The following is a 21,326-nucleotide window of genomic DNA, read 5'->3' on the forward strand; positions in this document are numbered from 1 at the left end:
TGGTAAAACAGAACAGGCGGCGAACTGCGTCGGAACTAAGATCAGAGTTTAATGCTGGGCAAAGTACAAGTGTATCTGAACTAGTTTTGTCAAATTTCCAGAAATATTGAACCTGTATTTTAAAAAAACGTTTTTTTCGATTTTCTGGAAAAATTGAAAAAAATAAATATGTTTGTATTAGGTTAATTTTACTAGTAATGATATCTTTTTTTTTTTTTTTCAAACACGGGAAAAATTTAAGTTCAAAAATTTCAATATTGCGAATATTAAAAAATAGCACTCGAAAATAAAATTATTCCAATTATTATCTATATATTAAAATACTAGATTTACGCGTATATGTTTCTCCTCACAGAAAACTTTATATGTTTGTCTCCAATCCTTTCAACAATGAGACCTCGAACCCACAAGTGCTAGAAACGTGCCGTTTTCATTTGTCGATTCCAAATTTTATGTAAATTGTCCAGTTCTAATTGAATATTTTTGTAAAAAAAAAAAAAAAACATGGCCATTAGTTCTTTATTGCATTTATAGGGGTACACAAGAAGTACTGTGGGGGCGCGGTGGCTCAGTGGTAGGACGTTCACCTCCGGTGCATGGGGTCCCTGGTTTGATCCCAGATCGCGCCGTGTGGACTTTGTGGTGGACAAACACCATGCTCGTGGGTTTTCTCGGGGTTCTCCCGTTTCCTCCCACTTTCTTCATTCCACCATTTCATTCATTTCTCATCATCACCGTCTCCTTTAGCCTAACCGGCATAACCGTAGGACGTAAAACTAAAGATTTCATTTCACTAGAAGTACTGAAATTTTTGAAAAAGTAAAGCATCATACCCTACGAGTTATATATTAGAACATCGCATAGTTGTATATAGGGGTTATATATCTGTCAGGCGTTTGTTTCATGGCCAAATGATAATGAAAACGAAGGATAACCATTTCTCCAGTCTAAGATTAATCTTCATTGTTTGGAGAGGTTTTTTTTTTTCAATAAACACCGTTTATCACTGACATAATTAATTGTGTGTGTACTTTATTTACTTATTAAATAATGCATGCAAATGCATGCATACACGATATTGGCATTCAGTAAATGGATACTTGAAAATTTGAACTCAATTATCTATACAAGCCGGCTACGAGTCTTTTGTCTTGGATTGGGCTTCTTTGGATTGAGCTTCTTACCGGATGTGTAGCCCACCGAAGGACCACACAGATGTTATCGAAACTATTGTGCTTTGTGTTTTTTTGTATGCTTTGGCAGAAAGTTCTGTAGATATCGAAGCCCGCCAGTGAAGCCATATCTAGCATCTTGGTGCTAGATCTAGTATAATTCACTCCCATCTAGCATCTAGCATCTTGACTTTAGCATCTTGGCAAAATCTCATTGTTTCCTCTGGAGAACAGAAAAAGAACGAAAATTTAGATGGCTCACTGAGCGTTGGGAATTACCCTTAGTTGAAGCGATGGTTGGAGTAATAAAACCAGTTAGTATTTCCGCTGTTGTATTGTTGAAATCACAGAAATGTTCAAAAATAAGCAAAACGTGACTCTGTACAAGATGTTTACTTACCCATAGTTTTATTATTGTCAACTGAACCCTGAGTGTCTGGGATGTTTCTGTCCCTTCTCACTTTACAACTTGAGAGGGGAGGGGGGTATGACCGCTAAAAGAAATGCTTCAGTGCTGCGTCGGAAGCGGCATGTTTTGTATATATTTCTTCCCCTGATTCTCTTTCCAATACAGAGAACCGACTCTTTAAATGAAGAAAGAACCCTGAACAATCCCGAAAATGCAAAAATGAATGATGCGTACAAATAACAAATCTATGGATGAATCAAATAATGCAGATACATGAGAAGATGATGACGTGTGTCTTGTAATTGTTATATTAATATCCACTGGATTAAGTGAAAGTATAAAATGGATTTGATGACTGCCAAATTGACGTCACCTTGGTAAGTCATTATTTTTTAATATTTAGTAATATTAAATTAGATTATAGTTTAGCGTCGTTTTCAGGAGCAAAGCTCTACAAGACGTGAACGTACAGTTTAAAGTCGGATTTGAAACACATGAGCTCCTACCATGAATCAAAACTCGTTCGAGAAAGGCGCATACGCTAACCACATAGCAACGGGGAGCTCAACATTAAGTGATATGTATATTAAGTTGTAAAATTATATTCGTTTAATTTTCACTAATATAATCTTCACAATGTAAAGCATTCGCTAGGCACGTTATCTTGTTTAAAAACAAAAAGCCTATCTCTTATGTTTCCGTCTCGGGGTTGGACTGCGGGATGATAGAAATCCGAAAGAGATGTTTTTATTATATTTTGTGCAGTAGATCTGCTCCTTCTTAATCTCCGTGTTTGATAAGAATGAACCTCCCTGGCTCACGAAAATGTACACGTAATATAACAAATCATGCACATTAAATGCCAGACTAATATAGCAAACATTGAAGATGCCCCCCTAGAAAATTTTCTTCGGCCGCCCATGTCTGGAGGTACACAATTTCGCAACTTAGTGGATACGATGTGGATGTATTGAAAGTCTACTGATTTACCCATAAAATTTAAAATGTATAATATTATTCTCAGTGAATACAGTAGATATGAGGCACTATGGCTGAAATTTGATCCCTCCCGTTCTTAGAATTCGGTATCATTTCCTGGAATTGGTAGGCAAGTTTCGACAAGCCTTTAGTTGCTATGGTCATAGCCTTTTACGGCTACCACAGAAGCCCGTGGGAAAATTTTGGTTTATTTGACCCCCCGTCAACCCCTCCTCCTCTTTAGTTGCTATGTTCATAGCCTTTTACGGTTACCACAGAAGCCCGTGGGAAAATGTTGGTTTGCTGTTGCTATGCTCATAGTCTTGGACGCCTACCAGATGTAAAAACAAGATAAAACATGCCTTTTTCGTGTTCTTGTCGTTTATTGGCTAATAATTTGAATCCCCAAACCCCTCACCCCTCCTGCGAAGAGCGTAAGCGGAACGTATGTGCTTGTGTAGATCATTCTGTTAGCAGCTGTTGCAAAGGAAGAAACGTCAAAAATTTTAAAGATGTCATCGTCAATGAGTTTATTAGATAAACTTAATAAGCCATCAATGGTACCCTTTACAAAAATGCGAGATTTGGAGATTGGAGTACCATTTCGTATTGTAAACTGTGAGATAATTACAACGGTATATGGTAGGAAGGCCTGTGTGACATTTGAAGGAGGTGAAAAAGTGATTTTACCTGGACGTTGTACTGAAAAATTGGAAGCAGATAATGGTGCATTATTAACGTATTTACAAAGTGGAAATGTCTGTTTAATATATAAAGGAATGAAGATTAATGTATCTGGACGTAACATGCACGATCTTGAATTTACTGAACTGGTTTACTCATCGTAAGTGTATGGTGCCATGTACAAACAAGATGAAACATGAATTTTCCTCTTCGCCCCTCCTCTTCATGCATGCGCAGTCATCTGTATGCATAGTGTCGTTATTCTGTACTGACCAGCGACTGGAGTAACATGTCTTTGAGTGCTTGTGCGTCAACTATGGATATCAAAAAAGAGTACTTGTTAAATGTTGAATATGGACTTAATTCAATGAAAACCAAATTAATTTGCATTGGACTGGATAGTGATACATTTGAACCAGTGATTCGTGTTGGCAAAGGACTTGTGTTTGGAGTGGAGTTAAATTTGGCAGAGTGGGAGAAACTTGTACATTTAACCCCATTTGTTACGGACTATTTAAATTCTCAAGTGGAAATTACATTTATAAAATCTCTTGGTCGAAAAAACGAACTGGTGGTACGAAAACTAATGGGTGAAAAATTAGTGATGTTAGAGAAGAAAGGAACACTTCATGCTCCTCGAAACACTGTGTACTTATCTTCAAGTGATTGGCTTTATTTCTTGGAAATATTACCGTGTATTGAACATGCTGTGAAAAACAGTAAAGTCTGTAGTGTTGTGCTACGTGAATATTTTGACTTGTGTACAGATACTATTCGTAATCATGTACAATTACAGTGTCTTACATGCAGAGGACTTGCCGGAATCCATACCTGTGTAGATGAACAGAGTATTATTAATGGTATGAACATCAGTTTTCCAAGTGTCTCTCTTGATAAGAACAGTGATGTGAACATTGATGGTGAACGATTAAAATTGGAAATGAAAGTATTTTGCAAACAAAAACTCATAGATTCAATAATGGCTGATTTATTTGATAGTGTATCGGCACAGCCATGGTGGGGGGAAACCGAAACTCAACCTTCGGAGGGTATCAATGAAGTGAACGACTCTTCATAAAGAAGGAGAAATTGATTTGTTTTTCATGTATACGAAACAACGTAATATCAAATGTAATAAAAATATATATATAGTGGAAAGTGAAATGTTTTATTTGTGTGTGTGTGTTTTGTGTTCGTTTCATACACCTCAATATGTTAGGATTTTAAAATTTTTTATAAGAAAAAAATCCTAACATATTTTTTCCTCGTATATTATAAGTGATACGTATAATAATAATAATAATAATAATCATAATGAATTCAAATTCTTGAAATGAATGTTAAAATAAAAATTAGTATTTGAAATTATTATTATTATACAACTTTGTCTTAAGTATGATAAGACTTTTTTTAATTTTTAAAAAAGGAACTCAAATAATTAATATTAAAATTTTAAAAAACAAAAGTCCTATCATAATAATAATAATAATATTGAATTCACATACTTGATTTAATTTACGAAAGAATAACTGATTAAGTATTTGAATTCATTATTATTATTATGTAGTTATATGATTACATCATTGAATTAAAAATCAGTTTTAGAATCTTTTTTTTAATTCACTATGAAATTCTTTAATTCAATGACTTAAAAACATGTTTTATGATATGTGTATTTAATTACATAGCTGACATAAAACATTTATTTATTAGGAAACGGAGAAAATAAGAAATAAAACATTTGTTTTCAAAGAGAAAAAATAATACAAAGTGTTTATTGTTGATGAAACTATTTACACAATTAAAACGACGGTAAGTATAGTACATTTTAAAAGAACGTTAGATTTTGTTTCCACTGTCCATGTGTTGATAACTTCACAACTGCCATATACTGTTCACTGATGATACTACTGCTGTTGATGTTGGTGATGAAACGTAGATACAAGTCAATCTGAACATTGAAGATGATGTCCATACACACGATGACGATCTTTTACTCTCTGAAATGAAAAAAATGAAAAAAAAACAAACTTAAAATTTATTTTATCTATAATCATGAACAAATAATAATACATACAAACACATTATAATAAAGAAGAAGAAGAAGAAGAAATGGCTACCTGCAATAATATGAAAAGAAAGTAATCAAAACAAACGAAGAAGAAGAAGAATGAAGACATGATTACCTGTAAAAGTAAATACAGCAAACGACGATCATTTTTTTCTGGAGTTGATGAGAAAGTGTAATGAAATTCATTTAAGGACTTTCCTTTAGCTTTGAAGCATAGGAAAAGATATGAATAATGCCCACATAAGGATGATTTTACACTTTGAATTTGTTTATTATTAAATGTATAAGAAGTGGAATTTCTACGTAGAAATTGAATATGATGCATTACATATGGAGGAAATCCAAATGTATCGAAGTAGTGGGCACGGCCATCAGTATGAATATATACGGAAATCCAGTGTGTGCCAAGTTTGTTCGAGGGATCTGTATTTATGATGATAGCTGCAGGTAGTGGAACATGTGCTGGTAATTCATTGGCTGCATATACGCCAACGAAATGATTGTGAAATAAAGAATTTGTTTGCAAAGCATTCAATAAATCTAGTGTAGAGGACATCATGTATAAAAATGCAGACATGTACATATATGATATGATATTTAAATAACGTACCTTTAAAAATCCATGATGATGTTCCTCTGATGATCCACTTCTAAGAGAGATTGGAATTCTCCATACACAATGCAGGAGATAGGTGCTGGTAGAGGCTTCGTAAAATGAACTTCTAGACGAACACACCCATGACGTATAAGATTCCAATGCTGCACAGCGCTGGCTTCTCCATCTTGAGTAATGTCGAAAACAAAGATAGTGTATCCTTGTGGAAAGTCAAGGCGAGGAATATTGTTGCCATGATTGGAAAAGTGAATGCCTGATCCACAGAATAAGGTATGATATGAGGAAACATAGAGGTTGTTTTCGAAAATTGGTTGTAATGGTTTTGAAGGTACAGGTTTTCCATCAATGTATAGAGAGAAGAAATTGATGTCAAAATGTTTGAAATGAAATGGATTTGAAGTTATTGTTCCTGTATAGGCATCATTTTGTGTAAACGCCACAATCACTCGAGTTGGTAATACTCCCATAAATAAATTATCAATTGTTTTTGATTGAAGATCCTTTGGAATGACGAATGACTTCATTTGCACTCTTGTGAGAGGATATTTGGCTGTTGTTGATTGTAGAAGCTTGTTATGGGCTAGTTTTATTGTAGGACTAACATTAATCTTTTTAATATGTAAAGCAGCGTCTAAAATGTTCACTTTAGCCTCAACAGACGCATCACTAGCGATGAGACAAAAGTTTGGCTTTGCAGGAATTAACTTGAGACGTAATTCTACTCCTTGGATTAAAAATTTATCTTGATTAAAAATATCACAATGAAGATGTCCAAGCATGTCGAATTTTGCACTTTTTTTTTGTTAATTCATAACGTTGTTGAAATCCTTTATTACCACTAGATGTTGCATCCATATGTCCAGCAGTATCTTGAAACCAGAATGCACATTGAAGATGAGTATTTTTAGCAGAATCATCATAATTTAACAGTTTTTCAATGTATGATCGATATGGATGATTATGAGATGGAAATGAAATCAGTTTGTTATTTAAATACACTTCCACTTCACTGAACATAGAATTTAAAAAGTCATTAATAGGAGCCACAGCTTTATCACTTTCACCAAATGCTGATCCATCAGGCTTAACGATTTGAGCTTCGATGTAAAGAAGAGTATGTGGTAGATCTATGTATTCATCACTTGTTCCTGGGATGACAAACTCTATAGGAGCATTATCAGCTAGTGAACTGATTGGTTTGTATGTAACAACATGATTATCCAATATACTGGTTTGCGTTGGTTTTGTAGAAAAAATATCTAGTTCACTTTTTACACACTCGCAGGATTGATGATGTAAGAAAGCCATAATGGTGATGATTTAATCAAAGATATCGTGTGATAACTTCCTCTTCTTATAAGACTGATTTTTCTTTGTTTTCTGTGTACGTTTCCTCTTGTCCTTCTCCTTCTTCTTCTTGCGCTTGATGATGTGTAATGGTGAAGGGTTAAAGATGGAATGATGTGTAATTCTTCTTTTCCTTCGTTGATATCCAGATCCTAGCATAGATTTCAGTTTATTTTTTGCTTTGTCTTGCAAGACGGATCTCGCTTCACCCATTCGTTGATGAAAGGATTCGTTAATAGGTTGATTGTCGATGATGACATCAGTAATAACGTTTGCTCCAGATTTTAATAATTCCTTTCCTACTGTTTTAGCTCCTTGTTTTACTAGTGGCATGACAGAACGAAATAATCCTCCAAGGAAACTTCCAATACCATGTCCAACTTGATAAGGGGAACCAACATAAACGTTTCCAGTTCCAGAAAGAGCTTGTTTTTGATAATATTGTAAATATGGATTATTCATATTTGTCGATGTTGACGCACTGGTCGAAAATGTAGTTTAACGCATACAGTTCCGAAAGTGAATGCCAATGGAGAGCCTGTACTATCTCTTATATCTATTTTGATGTGTTCAAAATGCATCTTCTCTATAGGCACATAATGTGGAGGATTAAAAATTTCTATAACACTACTTCCAAATGTATGATTCACAGGATTCATATTTATGATACGTAATAATGGTGCTACTGTATCTCCAACAAATACAGATTGAATTATATCACAATACACATACATTGTAGATGGAAGTCCTAAACGTAAATTTGGAATGCTTTGACCTTGTTGCATATCCTTTAAATCAACGCTTGGATCAAACCCCAACATCGCACTAACACTTGGTGATAATGCAACGTCTACATCTATGTCTTTATGAAGACGTCGTATAAAACAGGTATTACTCTCACGAGTATAAGAAATATGTAAATTTGTGAATCTGTTGTACGTATTTATTATCTTTATCAATTCTGATATGTCAGTGTAATAACGTACAGGAATAGTTATAAATTTCCATTCATCACTTTTTGCAGGTTTGTAAAAAATTTTATTATTTTCGTCATTAATATTTAATATTGAATGAGGATAATGAATTTCAACAATAGCCACTTCCCACTTTTCATGGAATTCCATTCTTTGATGAAGTTTCGTAGTGTATGATGTTAAGGTGTTGTCAGGAAAATATTCCATAGAACTATTACTGGGAAGCGTAACGTAAAAATCTCCATCAGGTTCCATTGTACTTCTCGATCTTCTTTACGGATGATGCAGGTATCCAGGAATCGAAAGAAGAAGGATATCCTTTCCAATGAACAAGATATTCTTTTCTGCTGCCTTTTCTTCTTGTACGTATGATTTTATCTATGTAAAATGTCTTTGATAACGTCACAGGTTGTAATTCCTCTCTGTAAAATAATCCATCCAGTGGTTCCTTGTTTAAATCTTCAATTTCATAAACAGATGGATCTCTTGGTATTATCTTCTTCACTTTAAATATTTCCCAAGTCCAATTTTGCATATATCCTTTATCAAATGTACGTTTAGTTTTACTAATTCGTACTGTATCACCAATCTTAAGATGTTTTGAGAAATTTGGATTCTTTTTCTTCGTCTTCTTTATTTTATTATCATATTGATTATGCCATACTTGTAATAGGTTATTTTGAGAAACATTTGCAGGTGACATCTTTATGCTTGAATGATAACCTTCATTGTATGATTTCACAAGAAGAGGTAATACATTTAAATAATTATACGTTTGATACTTTGTAAAATACTTCCACATTTTTTCTTTTAGAGTTCTGTTAAAACGCTCTACAATACTAGCTTTTATATCAGGATTTTTAGTTGTAATATGTTTTATTTTGTTGTCCACTAAGTACTTCTGTATTGTTTTATTAGTAAACTCACTTCCTTTATCTGTTCGAAATGTAATTGGTTTTCTGTCTTTGAACACAATTTGCAATGCTTTTAAGACATCATTTGTACTTTTAGATTTTAATGGCACAGCCCATGCATATCGACTGAACACATCTATCACTGTAAGAATATAACGATATCCATCATTAAATTTATGAAGAGATTGAAGATCATTAATATCACTTTCCCACTCATCATCAATGTTATTCACTACATAGAAATCTCTTTTAAAACGACGACGTACAGGTTTGTGTAACGTATATGTTGTTTGTTGCAGTAACCATCTTCTTATACAGTGTATAGGAATTTTCTTTTTTGTAGCTATCCACAATTTTTTAACAGTTGAAAACGAGGCAGGATGTGAAGGGTTGTAGTAAATCTTGCTTAACTGTTTGTTTACGGTTTCCACCTTGACCATACTGGACGTTTACAGGCACGTTTCCTTTTCCTTATAGGAGATATTACTTTTTCCTTTTCTTCTTCTTCTTCTGCTTCTTCTTCGTCGTCTTCTGCAAACGATTTCAGAGGTATTTTTTCCCTTGACGATGATGCTGTTGGTGATGCTTTAGTTCGTCGTAAAATATATGACAAACGTTTTGGATTTCCAATAAGTTCTTGAGGTGTGTTATTAGAAGATAAATAATTACAAAATTTCTCCCATCCCGGTGGATTTGTGTGTTTCCGGGGTCGCGACACATCAGAAATTAAATCTACAATGTGAGATCCTTCTAGTTTATCACCTCTGATGTAAACAGTTCCTTTATTATCCCACGTGATATTATCATCATGTTTCATTCTATGTAGTAGTAATTCAGCTCTTTTACGAAACATTTTGGGTATAGATAATAATATTTCTTCTTCTACTTCAGGCTTCTCTGATTTAGTTGACGTAATTGAAAGTGTTACAGGTTCTTCTTGTTTTCGTATTAAATGTAAATATTTTTGAAGAATATTATTATACTGATTCCACTTTTCTTCATCACTAAGCGATGATAACTGTAAAATCTCTTGCATTTCTTGATCCAAATTAGATTCACGTTTCTCCAGGGCTGATGATGATGATGATGTTGGTGTTTGTATACGATTCAGAACTTCAGGTGGAACTAAAATCATCTTCTTTGCATGTTCCATTGTACTAACGGAATAGTAAACTTGATAATGCACCAGTTAAAATAGGAGCTAATAATGCCGGTAGGAATCCACCCTGCTGCTGTACTAATAAATGCTTCTTCTTCTTTTGGATGGAGTTTCCTTTCTTCACAAGATATCGAAGCGTCCTCTTGTATCGCTTTAATCTTGCTTTCTGTGTCTTTGTAAGAGGTACATTCCCTTTTAATACATTATAACAACATTCACAAATACTTCGAATCACTGAAGAGTCTGCATTGGCCAATATAGCTTTACGTAATTTAGGATTTGCTTTGCTCAGCGTACGAAGAAGATCTCCGTGTTTTACTCTTGGAGACATATTGTCAGAATGAAGAAACACAGTTTAAAACAAACATTATAAACACATCTTCTTCTTCTATTTCGATGGAACATAAACGTAATGATAAATATCATCAGGAAAGATATTTGTTTGAAAACGAAGTTCATCTGGCGTATCCTGTTTTAAATCAATAAAGAAATATCCATATGGTAACTTTGTTGCGTCGTTGAAACTTTCTTGAAGAAATTTTGGATTCTCAGGAGTTAATTGATAACTCAAATGTTTAATTTGTGATTTATCTCTTGGATTTTTAAATAATACGAGATAAGAACAATTTAAGCTCATATCTCTGCTTCCTTTTCCCTGATGAAATATGTTTTGTGTAATAAATAGTACACTAAGATTTCTATGATGAGAACCCTTTGTAAAGAAATCAACTATATTGCGGTTCACTTCACACATTTGATCATCAATAATAATAAGATGTGGTCCAGTTTCAGGTAAAAAGTCTTTTGTTCGAGGTAATCCTTCAATAAATTGTACTTTTGTCGAAATTTCTCTGTATGCATTTTGCCATTCTGCATAGTACCAATAAATATGACGAAACGATGTATTAACCATACGTGATAAATTGGACAGGAAACGTATTACAAAGGAAGTTTTTCCACATCCACTTGGTCCGGCAACAATACATGAAAAGGGATGTTTCCACGTCGTGTCCATGTTAAAGAATATGATCATTCTTTCTTCATACGTATATTTATAAAGGGTCTTATTACATTTCTCTTCTTCTTTTGTTGGAAGTAGTGTAGCCATATGGAAGAGTATCATATGAATTTGGTATTCTACGTCGTTTAATATAATTTATCTTATAAATTTTTGTTTCGGGCATGCTGACGATAGTATGGTCTTTCCTGCGGCAAATTTTTTTCTCATTGGTAATTTTTACTTCCGTGGGACGAGATTCTTCCTCTTCTTCTGCATCCTCTTCATTATCTACTATCATTTTCTTCATTACATCAAAATTTAGGTGTTTTGAAGATTCATAGTTTAATGAAAAGCCTCGTATCTTGCATACTTGAAACTCCTTCTTCGTGCTGGGATCAAAAATACGTAAACTGTAATTCTTCGGGCCCGCCGATACATATTCTGAAATATAGGCTTCTTTACCATATTCGAGGACTTCATTTGTTAAATCGCCTAAAAAGTCACCAGTTGGAATTGTACTTTCACCAGGTTTTTGCGTATAAATGACGGAATCAGTATCAAAATATAATACTCTTTCTTGTAGTTGATCTAAATATTTGTACAATTCTAATCTTGCTTGTGCTGTTGTGTATGCGGCTATGACAACATTTACTGTTGGTAGTGAAACAGGAACGTCATCGGTGTATTGCCAATATACATATAACATGTCATCATTTACTGGGAATATTTGATGAACATCTATATCATGAGATGATAATTTCTCATATAATTCCTTGGGTTCATTAATAATGCTGACATGACCCATGTTCTCACGTTGACCAAATTTTCCCCAAAATGAATTTAACATTAATTTAGCTAAACTTCTAAGTGCTGGATTATGTTTAATTTTGTTCTCATCGAGACGTATTCCTTCCTTTTCATAAAATCGCTGAATGTACTTCTTCTTTAATTCATCTGTTTCACACCATGCTGGCCATCCACTAGCTTCTGTTTTTGCTTTCAGGAAGGTGTTTATGTATTCTGCAAATAAGCCACCACTTTTTGTTTTTTCATCATATTGAACAACGTCATATGCCCATATTTCATGAATATCTATTATTTTGTATCCTTTTTCTAATGCCTTTCTTACTTCATCTGCTACCCATGTTCCATGTAGAACTCGATCTTCATCATTGTGATTACAAGGTGCTTGGTTTAATTCATCACAACATGTACGGCAGAGTGGAAACATCAATCTATCATTTGATTTATAAGGGAGGACAGGATGAAACAGTTGTTTTGGAGGCAAAATACTGAGCTTAACTAATCCTTCTACTTCTTCAATGGTGGGAATATTTGAATCTCCAGGCAGGTAGATAGTAGGATGACGAATTGGAAACTTCTTGGTCTTAGAGATAAAAGGATAAAGGGAAATAACATCTTTGTATTTTATGGTCTCTCCTTCAGATTCTTGTGCTTTATGATACAAACGTATGGCATTCACACGTCCTCCATAAAAAGCGTCACGAGGATTTAATGGTGATTTCTTTGTATACGGATGATTACTAACATACTTCTTCATCTCTTCATTTCCTGCCAATTGCTTTTTAAATTCACAACCCCATATTTCATGCACTTCACAGCCAAAATCTTTTAATTTTTGGATTTTCTTCTTTGTTGCTTCATATCGAAATTCCATGGTATCTGTAGCATTGTTATAGATGGGTTTATCTCTGTCGTTAGGGTAGCAGTAGATACAACCATGTGTGAAATCGCCTTCATACTCCCAGACGTGTATTTTTCCTGTGTTGGGATCTGTCCATACACCATCTACTTTCATTGATGCTATTCGTTTTTCCTTACTACGTGCAGCATTGGTAATTTGGATGTTTCTGGTTTTTTCTTCCCAAGCTATCCATTGTACTGCTTCAACTGATTGTACATCTCTCCATCGATATCCGTTCTTTGGTATGATACCAATTGTATTTTCCTTTAAGAAATTTCTACGATATACCAAATTACATGCACTGGCAATTGTAATACATTCAAGTAAGGGATTGACATTAGTTTCAGATTCAAATGTATTCATAAATGAAATACAGGCTTGACGTAATACCTCGACATCCTGTACACAATACTTGATGAGTTCTTCTTTCATTTTAAAGGTGTCGTTTTGATGTTCGGTATACCATTGGAGAAACTTGCGTCTTTCGTCTACTTTCATAGTATCTGCTCCATAATATTTAATGTCTGGAAGCGGCCCTTCATAGGTTTGGTTCTCACGTCGATTAAAGAAGTGTGGGAAATATCCTTTGCACGATTGAAGTCCAAATGCACCACTTAATTTACTTAAGGGCATAGGAAGAAAGCTTAGTGAATCGATGAAGGTTACGTTTTCTATTTTAAGAGAGAGAATTTTTGCTCCATTCATGATTACTTCTGGAGTCCAATTCATCTTCTCAACCATGGTCTTAATGATGAAATGTGCGTCATATCCCTTTGAGTTATGGGCAACACAGTTATCACCAAGTGTTAGTGCGATGTTGGGGTTTGATCCAAGCGTTGATTTAAAGGATATGCAACAAGGTCAAAGCATTCCAAATTTACGTTTAGGACTTCCATCTACAATGTATGTGTATTGTGATATAATTCAATCTGTATTTGTTGGAGATACAGTAGCACCATTATTACGTATCATAAATATGAATCCTGTGAATCATACATTTGGAAGTAGTGTTATAGAAATTTTTAATCCTCCACATTATGTGCCTATAGAGAAGATGCATTTTGAACACATCAAAATAGATATAAGAGATAGTACAGGCTCTCCATTGGCATTCACTTTCGGAACTGTATGCGTTAAACTACATTTTCGACCAGTGCGTCAACATCGACAAATATGAATAATCCATATTTACAATATTATCAAAAACAAGCTCTTTCTGGAACTGGAAACGTTTATGTTGGCTCCCCTTATCAAGTTGGACATGGTATTGGAAGTTTCCTTGGAGGATTATTTCGTTCTGTCATGCCACTAGTAAAACAAGGAGCTAAAACAGTAGGAAAGGAATTATTAAAATCTGGAGCAAACGTTATTACTGATGTCATCATCGACAATCAACCTATTAACGAATCCTTTCATCAACGAATGGGTGAAGCGAGATCCGTCTTGCAAGACAAAGCAAAAAATAAACTGAAATCTATGCTAGGATCTGGATATCAACGAAGGAAAAGAAGAATTACACATCATTCCATCTTTAACCCTTCACCATTACACATCATCAAGCGCAAGAAGAAGAAGGAGAAGGGCAAGAGGAAACGTACACAGAAAACAAAGAAAAATCAGTCTTATAAGAAGAGGAAGTTATCACACGATATCTTTGATTAAATCATCACCATTATGGCTTTCTTACATCATCAATCCTGCGAGTGTGTAAAAAGTGAACTAGATATTTTTTCTACAAAACCAACGCAAACCAGTATATTGGATAATCATGTTGTTACATACAAACCAATCAGTTCACTAGCTGATAATGCTCCTATAGAGTTTGTCATCCCAGGAACAAGTGATGAATACATAGATCTACCACATACTCTTCTTTACATCGAAGCTCAAATCGTTAAGCCTGATGGATCAGCATTTGGTGAAAGTGATAAAGCTGTGGCTCCTATTAATGACTTTTTAAATTCTATGTTCAGTGAAGTGGAAGTGTATTTAAATAACAAACTGATTTCATTTCCATCTCATAATCATCCATATCGATCATACATTGAAAAACTGTTAAATTATGATGATTCTGCTAAAAATACTCATCTTCAATGTGCATTCTGGTTTCAAGATACTGCTGGACATATGGATGCAACATCTAGTGGTAATAAAGGATTTCAACAACGTTATGAATTAACAAAAAAAAGTGCAAAATTCGACATGCTTGGACATCTTCATTGTGATATTTTTAATCAAGATAAATTTTTAATCCAAGGAGTAGAATTACGTCTCAAGTTAATTCCTGCAAAGCCAAACTTTTGTCTCATCGCTAGTGATGCGTCTGTTGAAGCTAAAGTGAACATTTTAGACGCTGCTTTACATATTAAAAAGATTAATGTTAGTCCTACAATAAAACTAGCACATAACAAGCTTCTACAATCAACAACAGCCAAATATCCTCTCACAAGAGTGCAAATGAAGTCGTTCGTCATTCCAAAGGATCTTCAATCAAAAACAATAGATAATTTATTTATGGGAGTATTACCAACTCGAGTGATTGTGGCGTTTACACAAAATGATGCCTATACAGGAACAATAACTTCAAATCCATTTCATTTCAAACATTTTGACATCAATTTCTTCTCTCTATACATTGATGGAAAACCTGTACCTTCAAAACCATTACAACCAATTTTCGAAAACAACCTCTATGTTTCCTCATACCATACCTTATTCTGTGGATCAGGCATTCACTTTTCAAATCATGGCAACAATATTCCTCGCCTTGACTTTCCTCAAGGATACACTATCTTTGTTTTCGACATTACTCAAGATGGAGAAGCCAGCGCTGTGCAGCATTGGAATCTTATACGTCATGGGTGTGTTCGTCTGGAAGTTCATTTTACGAAGCCTCTACCAGCACCTATCTCCTGCATTGTGTATGGAGAATTCCAATCTCTCTTAGAAGTGGATCATCAGAGGAACATCATCATGGATTTTTAAAGGTACGTTATTTAAATATCATATCATATATGTACATGTCTGCATTTTTATACATGATGTCCTCTACACTAGATTTATTAAATGCTTTGCAAACAAATTCTTTATTTCACAATCATTTCGTTGGCGTATATGCAGCCAATGAATTACCAGCACATGTTCCACTACCTGCAGCTATCATCATAAATACAGATCCCTCGAACAAACTTGGCACACACTGGATTTCCGTATATATTCATACTGATGGCCGTGCCCACTACTTCGATACATTTGGATTTCCTCCATATGTAATGCATCATATTCAATTTCTACGTAGAAATTCCACTTCTTATACATTTAATAATAAACAAATTCAAAGTGTGAAATCATCCCTATGTGGACATTATTCATATCTTTTCCTATGCTTCAAAGCTAAAGGAAAGTCCTTAAATGAATTTCATTACACTTTCTCATCAACTCCAGAAAAAAATGATCGTCGTTTGCTGTATTTACTTTTACAGGTAATCATGTCTTCATTCTTCTTCTTCGTTTGTTTTGATTACTTTCTTTTCATATTATTGCAGGTAGCCATTTCTTCTTCTTCTTCTTCTTTATTATAATGTGTTTGTATGTATTATTATTTGTTCATGATTATAGATAAAATAAATTTTAAGTTTGTTTTTTTCATTTTTTTCATTTCAGAGAGTAAAAGATCGTCATCGTGTGTATGGACATCATCTTCAATGTTCAGATTGACTTGTATCTACGTTTCATCACCAACATCAACAGCAGTAGTATCATCAGTGAACAGTATATGACAGTTGTGAAGTTATCAACACATGGACAATGGAAACAAAATCTAACGTTCTTTTTTTTAAAATGTACTATACTTACCGGCGTTTTAATTGTGTAAATAGTTTCATCAACAATAAACACTTTGTATTATTTTTTCTCTTTGAAAACAAATGTTTTATTTCTTATTTTCTCCGTTTCCTAATAAATAAATATGTTTTATGATCAGTTATGTAATTAAATACACATATCATAAAACATATTTTTAAGTCATTGAATTAAAGAATTTCATAGTGATTTAAAAAAAAAAATTCTAAAACTGATTTTTAATTCAATGATGTAATCATATAACTACATAATAATAATAATGAATTCAAATACTTAATCAGTTATTCTTTCGTAAATTAAATCAAGTATGTGAATTCAATATTATTATTATTATTATGATAGGACTTTTGTTTTTAAAATTTTAATATTAATTATTTGAGTTCCTTTTTTAAAAATTAAAAAAAAGTCCTATCATACTTAAGACAAAGTTGTATAATAATAATAATTTCAAATACTAATTTTTATTTTAACATTCATTTCAAGAATTTGAATTCATTATGATTATTATTATTATTATTATACGTATCACTTATAATATACGAGGAAAAAATATGTTAGAGAAGTACAATGGAACCTGATGGAGATTTTTACGTTACGCTTCCCAGTAATAGTTCTATGGAATATTTTCCTGACAACACCTTAACATCATACACTACGAAACTTCATCAAAGAATGGAATTCCATGAAAAGTGGGAAGTGGCTATTGTTGAAATTCATTATCCTCATTCAATATTAAATATTAATGACGAAAATAATAAAATTTTTTACAAACCTGCAAAAAGTGATGAATGGAAATTTATAACTATTCCTGTACGTTATTACACTGACATATCAGAACTGATAAAGATAATAAATACGTACAACAGATTCACAAATTTACATATTTCTTATACTCGTGAGAGTAATACCTGTTTTATACGACGTCTTCATAAAGACATAGATGTAGACGTTGCATTATCACCAAGTGTTAGTGCGATGTTGGGGTTTGATCCAAGCGTTGATTTAAAGGATATGCAACAAGGTCAAAGCATTCCAAATTTACGTTTAGGACTTCCATCTACAATGTATGTGTATTGTGATATAATTCAATCTGTATTTGTTGGAGATACAGTAGCACCATTATTACGTATCATAAATATGAATCCTGTGAATCATACATTTGGAAGTAGTGTTATAGAAATTTTTAATCCTCCACATTATGTGCCTATAGAGAAGATGCATTTTGAACACATCAAAATAGATATAAGAGATAGTACAGGCTCTCCATTGGCATTCACTTTCGGAACTGTATGCGTTAAACTACATTTTCGACCAGTGCGTCAACATCGACAAATATGAATAATCCATATTTACAATATTATCAAAAACAAGCTCTTTCTGGAACTGGAAACGTTTATGTTGGTTCCCCTTATCAAGTTGGACATGGTATTGGAAGTTTCCTTGGAGGATTATTTCGTTCTGTCATGCCACTAGTAAAACAAGGAGCTAAAACAGTAGGAAAGGAATTATTAAAATCTGGAGCAAACGTTATTACTGATGTCATCATCGACAATCAACCTATTAACGAATCCTTTCATCAACGAATGGGTGAAGCGAGATCCGTCTTGCAAGACAAAGCAAAAAATAAACTGAAATCTATGCTAGGATCTGGATATCAACGAAGGAAAAGAAGAATTACACGTCGTTAGGGTAGCAGTAGATACAACCATGTGTGAAATCGCCTTCATACTCCCAGACGTGTATTTTTCCTGTGTTGGGATCTGTCCATACAGCATCTACTTTCATTGATGCTATTCGTTTTTCCTTACTACGTGCAGCATTGGTAATTTGGATGTTTCTGGTTTTTTCTTCCCAAGCTATCCATTGTACTGCTTCAACTGATTGTACATCTCTCCATCGATATCCGTTCTTTGGTATGATACCAATTGTATTTTCCTTTAAGAAATTTCTACGATATACCAAATTACATGCACTGGCAATTGTAATACATTCAAGTAAGGGATTGACATTAGTTTCAGATTCAAATGTATTCATAAATGAAATACAGCGACATGCTTGGACATCTTCATTGTGATATTTTTAATCAAGATAAATTTTTAATCCAAGGAGTAGAATTACGTCTCAAGTTAATTCCTGCAAAGCCAAACTTTTGTCTCATCGCTAGTGATGCGTCTGTTGAAGCTAAAGTGAACATTTTAGACGCTTATATCTATTTTGATGTGTTCAAAATGCATCTTCTCTATAGGCACATAATGTGGAGGATTAAAAATTTCTATAACACTACTTCCAAATGTATGATTCACAGCTTTGAAGCATAGGAAAAGATATGAATAATGTCCACATAGGGATGATTTCACACTTTGAATTTGTTTATTATTAAATGTATAAGAAGTGGAATTTCTACGTAGAAATTGAATATGATGCATTACATATGGAGGAAATCCAAATGTATCGAAGTAGAGAAATTTTTAATCCTCCACATTATGTGCCTATAGAGAAGATGCATTTTGAACACATCAAAATAGATATAAGAGATAGTACAGGCTCTCCATTGGCATTCACTTTCGGAACTGTATGCGTTAAACTACATTTTCGACCAGTGCGTCAACATCGACAAATATGAATAATCCATATTTACAATATTATCAAAAACAAGCTCTTTCTGGAACTGGAAACGTTTATGTTGGCTCCCCTTATCAAGTTGGACATGGTATTGGAAGTTTCCTTGGAGGATTATTTCGTTCTGTCATGCCACTAGTAAAACAAGGAGCTAAAACAGTAGGAAAGGAATTATTAAAATCTGGAGCAAACGTTATTACTGATGTCATCATCGACAATCAACCTATTAACGAATCCTTTCATCAACGAATGGGTGAAGCGAGATCCGTCTTGCAAGACAAAGCAAAAAATAAACTGAAATCTATGCTAGGATCTGGATATCGTATCTTGCATACTTGAAACTCCTTCTTCGTGCTGGGATCAAAAATACGTAAACTGTAATTCTTCGGGCCCGCCGATACATATTCTGAAATATAGGCTTCTTTACCATATTCGAGGACTTCATTTGTTAAATCGCCTGGTTTTAGCGTAGCATATGATATGCACATTGTTCGAAGCTCTTCATTTCGAAGCACTATAACACTTTCAAGTGTTCAATGCCCCCTTTCTCTCTCTTTTTATCATCGAAAACGTAATGATAAATATCATCAGGAAAGATATTTGTTTGAAAACGAAGTTCATCTGGCGTATCCTGTTTTAAATCAATAAAGAAATATCCATATGGTAACTTTGTTGCGTCGTTGAAACTTTCTTGAAGAAATTTTGGATTCTCAGGAGTTAATTGATAACTCAAATGTTTAATTTGTGATTTATCTCTTGGATGAAAAAGGCATGTTTTATCTTGTTTTTACATCTGGTAGGCGTCCAAGACTATGAGCATAGCAACAGCAAACCAACATTTTCCCACGGGCTTCTGTGGTAACCGTAAAAGGCTATGAACATAGCAACTAAAGAGGAGGAGGGGTTGACGGGGGGTCAAATAAACCAAAATTTTCCCACGGGCTTCTGTGGTAGCCGTAAAAGGCTATGACCATAGCAACTAAAGGCTTGTCGAAACTTGCCTACCAATTCCAGGAAATGATACCGAATTCTAAGAACGGGAGGGATCAAATTTCAGCCATAGTGCCTCATATCTACTAATACTATTATGGAGAACTATTTTTTTTTTAATTCGATCGCTAATTTATTTTTTTTCACCAGGTCTCGGTAATTGTCTGGCACGAAAAATGAAGTTTCTACAAGTGTTTCCCCAGCATTTTTTTTTTTTTTTTTTTGAGAAAGGGGTCCTCCAGGAGCGTTATTGAGGGTGTAATGCCTACGTTTGTTATATACATATATAGATAGATATGTATAGAGATACTGCGTATATATATATAAAGATAAGTAGGAGCGGGTCTTTAAAATTAGTTCGGAAAGATAATATGAAAATCTGGCATAATTTGCAAGAATCTATCTAGTCTAATATATATAAAATAAATAGTTTGTTTGTGTTTGTCTGTTTGTATGCGGTCTGGGGACCAGACGAGTGGACCGAGAGTTACCAAATTTTAGTCAGGGGTACCCTGGCCCAAGCCCCAGATCAAGACGATTCTTTTTTTTTTTTAATTCGGACCAGGAGGTCTCAGGGGGCGCTTACAGGGACATGTAAAAGTGGTAGAAAATGGCCGATATTACTGTCGAATTCGTAGTTTTCGCGGTCGCTGAAAACTCTGATCACATTAACTTACAAATTCACCCTATTCGGGCCGGGGGTCACCGGGGGGATCGGATACCGAGACAAGTAAAAGTAATCCAAAATGACCGATATTAGTGTCAAATCCATAGTTTTCGCAGTCGCTGAAATCAATGGTGACAATTCCATTTGTGATGATATGCAA

At 34.0% G+C, this 21,326-nt stretch overlaps 2 protein-coding genes across 2 annotated transcripts; one reads left to right on the plus strand and one right to left on the minus strand.

The window, feature by feature from the left end:
- Nucleotides 1–5,021: 5,021 nt before the first annotated feature.
- LOC145675473 (uncharacterized protein F54H12.2-like) lies at nt 5,022–7,136 on the minus strand. Its single transcript, XM_081745911.1, has 2 exons — nt 5,925–7,136; nt 5,022–5,243 (listed from the first exon to the last, which is right to left on the minus strand). The coding sequence occupies exon 1, from the start codon at nt 6,707–6,709 to the stop codon at nt 5,927–5,929; it is 783 nt and encodes a 260-aa protein (XP_081602037.1). The 5' UTR covers nt 6,710–7,136; the 3' UTR covers nt 5,022–5,243; nt 5,925–5,926.
- Nucleotides 7,137–13,853: 6,717 nt separating this feature from the next.
- Nucleotides 13,854–16,838, plus strand: LOC145674825 (uncharacterized protein F54H12.2-like). Its single transcript, XM_081745045.1, has 2 exons — nt 13,854–16,016; nt 16,693–16,838. The coding sequence occupies exon 1, from the start codon at nt 14,704–14,706 to the stop codon at nt 16,012–16,014; it is 1,311 nt and encodes a 436-aa protein (XP_081601171.1). The 5' UTR covers nt 13,854–14,703; the 3' UTR covers nt 16,015–16,016; nt 16,693–16,838.
- Nucleotides 16,839–21,326: the final 4,488 nt, after the last annotated feature.

Source organism: Thermobia domestica, chromosome 18 (assembly GCF_964235325.1).
Source record: "Thermobia domestica chromosome 18, izTheDome1.hap1.1, whole genome shotgun sequence".
Lineage (NCBI taxonomy): Eukaryota > Metazoa > Arthropoda > Insecta > Zygentoma > Lepismatidae > Thermobia > Thermobia domestica.

Coding starts and splice junctions, on each gene's coding strand:
- LOC145675473 (XM_081745911.1), bottom strand. CDS start 6,709: ATGCTTGGACATCTTCATTGTGATATTTTTAATCAAGATAAATTTTTA.
- LOC145674825 (XM_081745045.1), top strand. CDS start 14,704: ATGGCTTTCTTACATCATCAATCCTGCGAGTGTGTAAAAAGTGAACTA.